A 9,294-nucleotide genomic window follows, 5' to 3' on the forward strand; every position below is an offset into this window, starting at 1 on the left:
AGGTGGCATTGGACGCTGTGACGTGTCATTGGGGGATAAAAGTGGAAAGAACAGAAATGTAGGTGTGAACAATGTATATGGGGTAAATGTAGGTGTGAACAATGTATATGGGGTAAATGTAGGTGTGAACAATGTATATGGGGGTAAATGTAGGTGTGAACAATGTATATGGGGGTAAATGTAGGTGTGAACAATGTATATGGGGTAAATGTAGGTGTGAACAATGTATATGGGGTAAATGTAGGTGTGAACAATGTATATGGGGTAAATGTAGGTGTGAACAATGTATATGGGGGTAAATGTAGGTGTGAACAATGTATATGGGGGTAAATGTAGGTGTGAACAATGTATATGGGGTAAATGTAGGTGTGAACAATGTATATGGGGGTAAATGTAGGTGTGAACAAAGTATATGGGGGTAAATGTAGGTGTGAACAATGTATATGGGGGTAAATGTAGGTGTGAACAAAGTATAAGGGGGTAAATGTAGGGGTGAACAATGTATATGGGGGTAAATGTAGGGGTGAATAAAGCATATGGGGTAAATGTAGGGGTGAATAAAGCATATGGGGTTAAAGGGATACTCCGCTCCTAGACTTCTTATCCCCTATGCAAAGGTCCGTCACCCCCCCCCCCCCCCTCCCATAGACTTGCATTGATGGAGTGTGGCCATGATGTCACTAGTGGGGCGTGGTTGTGACATCACGAGCCGCTGACTCTGCACCCAACTCTCTAAACCAACTCGGGTGCAGCAGGGAGATCGTGGGGAAAACAGCAGCAGCCTGGTACTACCTGGGTGGGAAGGGCCATTTATATTGCCCTGTTCCAGCCTAATAATACTAGGCTGCTACTGTAAGACCTGGAGCGCCATTTTTTGATACTCCAGACCTGATAGTCCCTGCTCTTCCCATTACCACTGTGTTGGTGGGTATTTGTTACGCCGAGCGCTCCGGGTCCCCGTTCCTCCCCGGAGCGCTCGCCTCATCCTTGTTGCTGCAGCGCCCCGGTCAGATCCACTGACCGGGTGCGCTGCGGTTCCGCCTCCAGCCGGGATGCGATTCGCGATGCGGGTGGCGCCCGCTCGCGATGCGCACCCCGGTCCCCGTACCTGACTCGCTCTCCGTCGGTCCTGTCCCGGCGCGCGCGGCCCCGCTCCCTAGGGCGCGCGCGCGCCGGGTCTCTGCTATTTAAAGGGCCAGTGCACCTATGATGGTGTCTGGCCCAATCTCCCAATTACCTATTAGTGTGATCACCTGTGCACTTCCCTATATCACCTCACTTCCCCTGCACTCCCTTGCCGGATCTTGTTGCACTTGTGCCTAGTGAAAGCGTTCCCTTGTCTGTTCCTAGTCCGTGTTCCTGACCTCCTGCCGTTGCCCCTGACTACGATCCTTGCCGCCTGCCCCCGACCTTCTGCTACGTCCGACCTTGCTTCTGCCTACTCCCTGGTACCGCGCCTATCTTCAGCATCTTCAGCAGCCAGAGAGGTGAGCCGTTGCTAGTGGATACGACCTGGTCACTACCGCCGCAGCAAGACCATCCCGCTTTGCGGCGGGCTCTGGTGAAAACCTGTAGTGGCTTAGAACCGGTCCACTAGCGCGGTCCTCGCCATCCCTCTCTGGCACGGAGGATCCACTACCTGCCAGCCGGCATCGTGACAGTAGATCCGGCCATGGATCCCGCTGAAGTTCCTCTGCCAGTTGTCGCTGACCTCACCACGGTGGCCGCCCAGCAAGCCCGACAGATCGCCCTTCTAACCCGTCAGCTGTCGGAAATGTCCACCATTTCGCACCAACTTCAGTCGCAACTTCTCCAGCAATCTTCTCCTCCGCCAGCTCCTGCACCTCCTCCGCAGCGAGTGGCCACTCCTAGCCTCCGCCTGTCCTTGCCGGACAAATTTAATGGGGACTCTAAGTATTGCCGTGGCTTTCTTTCGCAATGTTCCCAGCACTTGGAGATGATGTCGGACCAGTTTCCTACTGAAAGGTCTAAGGTGGCTTTCGTGTTCTGCCTTCTGTCTGGAAAAGCCCTGTCATGGGCCGCACCGCTCTGGGACCGCAATGACCCCGTCACTGCCTCTGTACACTCCTTCTTCTCGGAAATTCGAAGTGTCTTTGAGGAACCTGCCCGAGCTTCTTCAGCCGAGATTGCCCTGCTGAACCTGGCCCAGGGTGTTTCTTCCGTTGGCGAGTACGCCATTCAGTTCCGTACTCTTGCTTACGAGTTGTCCTGGAATAGTGAGGTTCTCTGCGCGACCTTTAAAAAAGGCCTATCCAGCAACATTAAAGATGTTCTGGCCGCACGAGAGACTCCTGCTGACCTACATGAACTCATTCATCTTGCCACTCGCATTGACATGCGTTCTTCCGGATGGCGTCTGGAGCTCCGCCTGGATATGGACTTTGTTCGCACGAAGCGTTTTTTCTCCCCGGCTCCTCTCTCCTCTGGTCCTCTGCAATCTGTTCCTGTGCTTCCCGCCACGGAGGCTATGCAAGTTGACCGGTCTCGCTTGACACCTCAAGAGAGGACACTACGCCGCATGGAGAATCTCTGCCTGTACTGTGCTAGTACCGAACACTTCCTGAAGGATTGTCCTATCCGTCCTCCCCGCCTGGAAAGACGTACGCTGACTCCGCACAAAGGTGACACAGTTCTTGATGTCAACTCTGCTTCTCCACGCCTTACTGTGCCTGTGCGGATATCTGCCTCTACCTTCTCCTTCTCTACTATGCTCGTCTTGGATTCCGGATCTGCAGGAAAATTTTTTTTGGCCTCTCTTATCAACAGGTTCTACGTTCCTGTGACCAGTCTCGCCAGACCCCTCTACATCTTTTGTTTTTACAATAAAAGATTGGACTGTCTCGTGCGTTTTCACACAGAACCCCTCCTAATGTGCATCGGACCTCATCACGGAAAAATTGAGTTTTTTTTCCTCCGGTTCTTTGACCCCAAGAAGAGGGGGAGACCCAAGGGGGGGGGTACTGTTACGCCGAGCGCTCCGGGTCCCCGTTCCTCCCCGGAGCGCTCGCCTCATCCTTGTTGCTGCAGCGCCCCGGTCAGATCCACTGACCGGGTGCGCTGCGGTTCCGCCTCCAGCCGGGATGCGATTCGCGATGCGGGTGGCGCCCGCTCGCGATGCGCACCCCGGTCCCCGTACCTGACTCGCTCTCCGTCGGTCCTGTCCCGGCGCGCGCGGCCCCGCTCCCTAGGGCGCGCGCGCGCCGGGTCTCTGCTATTTAAAGGGCCAGTGCACCTATGATGGTGTCTGGCCCAATCTCCCAATTACCTATTAGTGTGATCACCTGTGCACTTCCCTATATCACCTCACTTCCCCTGCACTCCCTTGCCGGATCTTGTTGCACTTGTGCCTAGTGAAAGCGTTCCCTTGTCTGTTCCTAGTCCGTGTTCCTGACCTCCTGCCGTTGCCCCTGACTACGATCCTTGCCGCCTGCCCCCGACCTTCTGCTACGTCCGACCTTGCTTCTGCCTACTCCCTGGTACCGCGCCTATCTTCAGCATCTTCAGCAGCCAGAGAGGTGAGCCGTTGCTAGTGGATACGACCTGGTCACTACCGCCGCAGCAAGACCATCCCGCTTTGCGGCGGGCTCTGGTGAAAACCTGTAGTGGCTTAGAACCGGTCCACTAGCGCGGTCCTCGCCATCCCTCTCTGGCACGGAGGATCCACTACCTGCCAGCCGGCATCGTGACAGTATTGGGGTAATAATGAGGAGGTTAGTGTTGGGCTTACACTAAGCCCCAGCTACGAAATGGATGCTGGCTCCACTACTAAACCTGTAAAAATGAAAAAAATTTAAATAAAAAAAATACACAATTTTTATTGGCTATTTTACTTGTATAAAAATTAGACAGTCATTGACTTGATCCAAGTGGGGCTTGGATGTTTTTCTGGAAAAATATAACATTACAGGTTATGAATAGTAGATTTATGGGGATAGAACATTGATCCAGGGATTTATTCTGATGACATATTGGGGTCGGGAAAGAAATTTTCCTCTGTCAGGGGGCAATTGGCATCAGCCTCATGGGGGGGTTTTCGCCTTCCTCTGAACCAACACAGTAGGGTTTTAGGTTGAACTCCATGGACTCTTGTCTTTTTTCAACCTTACAAACTATGTTACTATGCTACATTATAGGTGTTAGCTACTCTATAGGAGTACGGCGGCAGCCTGGTACTATTTGGGTGGGAAGGGCCATTAATATTGTCCTTGTCACGATTCGGCTGGCAGGTGGTGGATCCTCTGTGCCAGAGAGGGATTGGCGTGGACCGTGCTGGTGGACCGGTTCTAAGTTGCTACTGGTATTCACCAGAGCCCGCCGCAAAGCGGGATGGTCTTGCAGCGGCGGTAGCAACCAGGTCGTATCCACCAGCAACGGCTCAACCTCTCTGACTGCTGAAGATAGGCGCGGTACAAGGGAGTAGACAAGAGCAAGGTCGGACGTAGCAGAAGGTCGGGGCAGGCAGCAAGGATCGTAGTCAGGGGCAACGGCAGGAGGTCTGGAACACGGGCTAGGAACACACAAGGGAACGCTTTCACTAGGCACAAGGGCAACAAGATCCGGCGAGGGAGTGCAGGGGAAGTGAGGTAGAAATAGGGAGTGCACAGGTGAACACACTAATTAAGCTAACTGCGCCAATCAGTGGCGCAGTGGCCCTTTAAATTGCAGAGACCCGGCGCGCGCGCCCTAGGGAGCGGGGCCGCGCGCGCCGGGACAAGACCGACGGAGAGCGAGTCAGGTACGGGAGCCGGGATGCGCATCGCGAGCGGGCGCCTGCCGCATCGCAAATCGCATCCCGGCTGGGAGAGGTATCGCAGCGCACCCGGTCAGCAGGTCTGACCGGGGCGCTGCAATTGCGAGGATGTTGCGAGCGCTCCGGGGAGGAGCGGGGACCCGGAGCGCTCGGCGTAACAGTCCTGTTCCAGCCTAATAATACTAGGCTGCTACTGCCTTAGACCTGGAGCGCCATTTTTTTGATACACTGGGCCTCATGGTGCCTGGCTCTTCCCAGTACCATGGTAGGCACTGAAGTAATAATGCGGTGGTTAGTATTACCTGTTCTATGGGATAACACTAAGCCCCAGCTTAGTAATGGATGCCAGCTCCACTACTAAACCTTTAAAATGAAGAAGAAAAAAAAATATATATATATATATATTTTTTTTTTTATGAAATAGAAGCACCTTCAGACCCCTCGTTAACCATTTTATTGGGGGGGGGAAATCAGATGGTCATCTAGTTCTCAAATCCGATTGCATTAAAATCTGTGACTTTCATGACAAAAAATAATGAGGGAGATTTATCAAAACCTGTGCGGAGGCAAATTTACCCAGTTGCCCATAGCAACCAATCGCTTCTTTCATTTTGCAGAGGCCTAGTTAAGAATGTAAGAAGTGAGCTGATTGGTTGTTATGGGCAACTGGGCAAATTTGCCTCTGCACAGGTTTTGATAAATCTCCCCCAATGTGATTTTTCACTAGTGCGTTATCTATGGATATATATATATATTGCTCACCAGTAACATTTTGCTGTCTTTGCCGCCTTTTTAGTAAAGACATTAATCTTCCTGAAGAAGTGAAGCGGTCAATGGCGGCAGAAGCTGAGGCACAGAGACACTCCAAAGTCAAGGTAGGAGGCAACATGGAGATAGTTCACGCCATGCTGTGTAGCGCAGATGGTTTATATTGTTTATTATAATTAGAGATGAGTGAAGTTACAGTGATTCGATTCGTCACGAACTTCTCGGCTCGGCGGTTGCTGCCTTTATACTGCATAAATGAGTTCAGCTTTCAGGTGCTCTGGTGGCTGGAGACTCTTTCCTAGGACTGTATCCACCTTTTCCAGCCACCGGAGAACCTGAAAGCTGAACTAATTTATGCAGGATAAAGTCAGCAACTGCCGAGCAGAGAAGTTTGTGACGAATTGAATCACTGTAAATTCGATCATCTCTAATTATAATCTTTTTTTTTAGATCCTCGCAGCGGAATGCGAAAAGACTGTCTCGGAATCGCTGAAAGTGGCGGCAGAGAGTCTATCGGGGTCGCCCACCGCCGTACAGCTCCGGTATCTTCACACCTTACAGTGTATGACGTCCGAGAAACCCGCGACCTTCCTGGTGCCGTTCCCGTATGACCTCATGAACCTTAATATTCTGCCAAACCTGCAGGCAAAAAACATGAAGACCGACGGCCCGAAATCTGATACCGAAGCTGAACGGGACACCAAGAAGGATTCTCCGATGCTCTAAACCGAGGACGACGTTAGACAGATAGATAGGGCAGAGTTTCCCAACCAGGGTGCCTCCAGCTGTTGCAAAACTACAACTTACATGCTGGGAGTTGTAGTTTTGCAACAGCTGGAGGTGCACTGATTGGGAAACAGAGAGATAGAGACTGGGGCATTTACGGAGTAAATCAGAGAAACATGGAGGTGATGTCCACCATATACCATAAAAATAATCGATTGGAGACGTTGTTTTTGTATCTTATACTTTTGTAATAAATTATTCACAAATACCGAATCTCATTGTCCCAGACTTTAATGTTGAGCATTAAGATCTCAAATGAAATAAAAACAATAATGTTCAAATTCACTGACAGCAAGGGGGGGAGGTTGTCTACAGTCCGGGGAGAGGTTGTCTACAGTCCGAGGGGAGGCTGTCTACAGTCCAGGAGGAGGTTGTCTACAGTCCGGGAGGAGGTTGTCTACAGTCCAGGAGGAGGTTGTCTACAGTCCAGGAGGAGGTTGTCTACAGTCCGGGGAGAGGTTGTCTACAGTCCGGGGAGAGGTTGTCTACAGTTCGGGGGGAGGTTGTCTACAGTCCGGGGGGAGGTTGTCTACAGTCCGGGGAGAGGTTGTCTACAGTCCGGGGAGAGGTTGTCTATAGTCCGGGGAGAGGTTGTCTACAGTCCGGGGGGAGGTTGTCTACAGTCCGGGGAGAGGTTGTCTACAGTCTGGGGGGAGGTTGTCTACAGTCCGGGGAGAGGTTGTCTATAGTCCAGGGGGAGGTTGTCTACAGTCCGGGGGGAGGTTGTCTACAGTCCGGGGGGGAGAGGTTGTCTACAGTTCGGGGGGAGGTTGTCTACAGTCCGGGGGGAGGTTGTCTACAGTCCAGGGAGAGGTTGTCTACAGTCCGGGGGGAGAGGTTGTCTACAGTCCGGGGGGAGGTTGTCTACAGTCCGGGGAGAGGTTGTCTACAGTCCGGGGAGAGGTTGTCTACAGTCCGGGGGGAGGTTGTCTACAGTCCGGGGAGAGGTTGTCTACAGTCCGGGGGGAGGTTGTCTACAGTCCGGGGAGAGGTTGTCTATAGTCCAGGGGGAGGTTGTCTACAGTCCGGGGGGAGGTTGTCTACAGTTCGGGGGGAGGTTGTCTACAGTCCGGGGGGAGGTTGTCTACAGTCCAGGGAGAGGTTGTCTACAGTCCGGGGGGAGAGGTTGTCTACAGTCCGGGGGGAGGTTGTCTACAGTCCGGGGAGAGGTTGTCTACAGTCCGGGGAGAGGTTGTCTACAGTCCGGGGGGAGGTTGTCTACAGTCCGGGGAGAGGTTGTCTACAGTCCGGGGGGAGAGGTTGTCTACAGTTCGGGGGGGAGGTTGTCTACAGTCCAGGGGAAGAGGTTGTCTACAGTCCGGGGGGAGGCTGTCTACAGTCCGGGGAGAGGTTGTCTATAGTCCAGGGAGAGGTTGTCTACAGTCCGGGGGGAGGTTGTCTACAGTCCAGGGAGAAGTTGTCTACAGTCCGGGGGGAGAGGTTGTCTACAGTCCTGGGGGAGGTTGTCTACAGTCCAGGGAGAGGTTGTCTACAGTCCGGGGGGAGAGGTTGTCTACAGTCCGGGGGGAGAGGTTGTCTACAGTCCGGGGGGAGGTTGTCTATAGTCCAGGAGGAAGTTGTCTACAGTCTGGGGGGAGGTTGTCTACAGTCCAGGGAGAAGTTGTCTACAGTCCGGGGGGAGAGGTTGTCTACAGTCCAGGGGGAGGTTGTCTACAGTCCAGGGGGAGAGGTTGTCTACAGTCCGGGGGGAGGCTGTCTACAGTACGGGGAGAGGTTGTCTACAGTCCAGGAGGAGGTTGTCTACAGTTCGGGGGGAGGTTGTCTACAGTCCGGGGGGAGAGGTTGTCTACAGTCCGGGGGGAGAGGTTGTCTACAGTCCGGGGGGAGAGGTTGTCTACAGTCCGGGGGGAGAGGTTGTTTACAGTCCGGGGGGAGGTTGTCTACAGTCCAGGGAGAGGTTGTCTACAGTCCGGGGGGAGAGGTTGTCTACAGTCCGGGGGGAGGCTGTCTACAGTACGGGGAGAGGTTGTCTACAGTCCAGGAGGAGGTTGTCTACAGTTCGGGGGGAGGTTGTCTACAGTCCGGGGGGAGAGGTTGTCTACAGTCCGGGGGGAGAGGTTGTCTACAGTCCGGGGGGAGAGGTTGTCTACAGTCCGGGGGGAGAGGTTGTCTGCAGTCCGGGGGGAAAAGGTTGTCTACAGTCCGGGGGGGAGAGGTTGTCTACAGTCCGGGGGGAGAGGTTGTCTACAGTCCGGGGGGGAGAGGTTGTCTACAGTCCATGGGGAGGTTGTCTACAGTCCGGGGGGAGGTTGTCTACAGTCCGGGGGGAGGTTGTCTACAGTCCGGGGGGAGGTTGTCTACAGTCCGGGGGGAGAGGTTGTCTGCAGTCCGGGGGGAAAAGGTTGTCTACAGTCCGGGGGGGAGAGGTTGTCTACAGTCCGGGGGGAGAGGTTGTCTACAGTCCGGGGGGGAGAGGTTGTCTACAGTCCGGGGGGAGAGGTTGTCTACAGTCCGGGAGGAGGTTGTCTACAGTCCGGGGGGTGGTTGTCTACAGTCCGGGGGGTGGTTGTCTACAGTCCGAGGGAGAGGTTGTCTACAGTCTAGGGGGAGGTTGTCTACAGTCCGGGGGGAGAGGTTGTCTACAGTCCGGGGGAAGAGGTTGTCTACAGTCCGGGGGGAGAGGTTGTCTACAGTCCGGGGGGAGAGGTTGTCTACAGTCCGGGAGGAGGTTGTCTAAAGTCCGGGGAGTGGTTGTCTACAGTCCGGGGGAGGTTGTCTACAGTCCGGGGGGAGGTTGTCTACAGTCCGGGGGGAGGTTGTCTACAGTCCGGGGGGAGGTTGTCTACAGTCCAGGGGGAGGTGTTGTTTACCGTCCGAGGGGAGAGGTTGTCTACAGTCCGGGGGGAGGTTGTCTACAGTCCGGAGGGAAAGGTTGTCTACAGTCCGGGGGGAGAGGTTGTCTACAGTTCGGGGGGAGGTTGTCTACAGTCCGGGGGGAGGTTGTCTAC

General features: G+C 54.0%; 1 protein-coding gene across 2 annotated transcripts in view; it reads left to right on the forward strand.

The window, feature by feature from the left end:
- NPHS2 (NPHS2 stomatin family member, podocin) overlaps nucleotides 1-6,532 on the forward strand; it is a 53,856-nt gene extending 47,324 nt beyond the window's left edge. For both annotated transcript variants that reach the window (XM_056529382.1, XM_056529383.1), the window contains 3 exons: nucleotides 3-58; nucleotides 5,568-5,646; nucleotides 5,990-6,532. In XM_056529382.1, coding sequence (XP_056385357.1) covers nucleotides 3-58; nucleotides 5,568-5,646; nucleotides 5,990-6,265 — 411 coding nt within the window. In that variant the 3' untranslated portion in view covers nucleotides 6,266-6,532. The remainder of the gene's footprint in view (nucleotides 1-2; nucleotides 59-5,567; nucleotides 5,647-5,989) is intronic.
- Nucleotides 6,533-9,294: the final 2,762 nt, after the last annotated feature.

This window comes from Hyla sarda, chromosome 7 (genome assembly GCF_029499605.1).
Source record: "Hyla sarda isolate aHylSar1 chromosome 7, aHylSar1.hap1, whole genome shotgun sequence".
Taxonomy (NCBI): Eukaryota; Metazoa; Chordata; class Amphibia; order Anura; family Hylidae; genus Hyla; species Hyla sarda.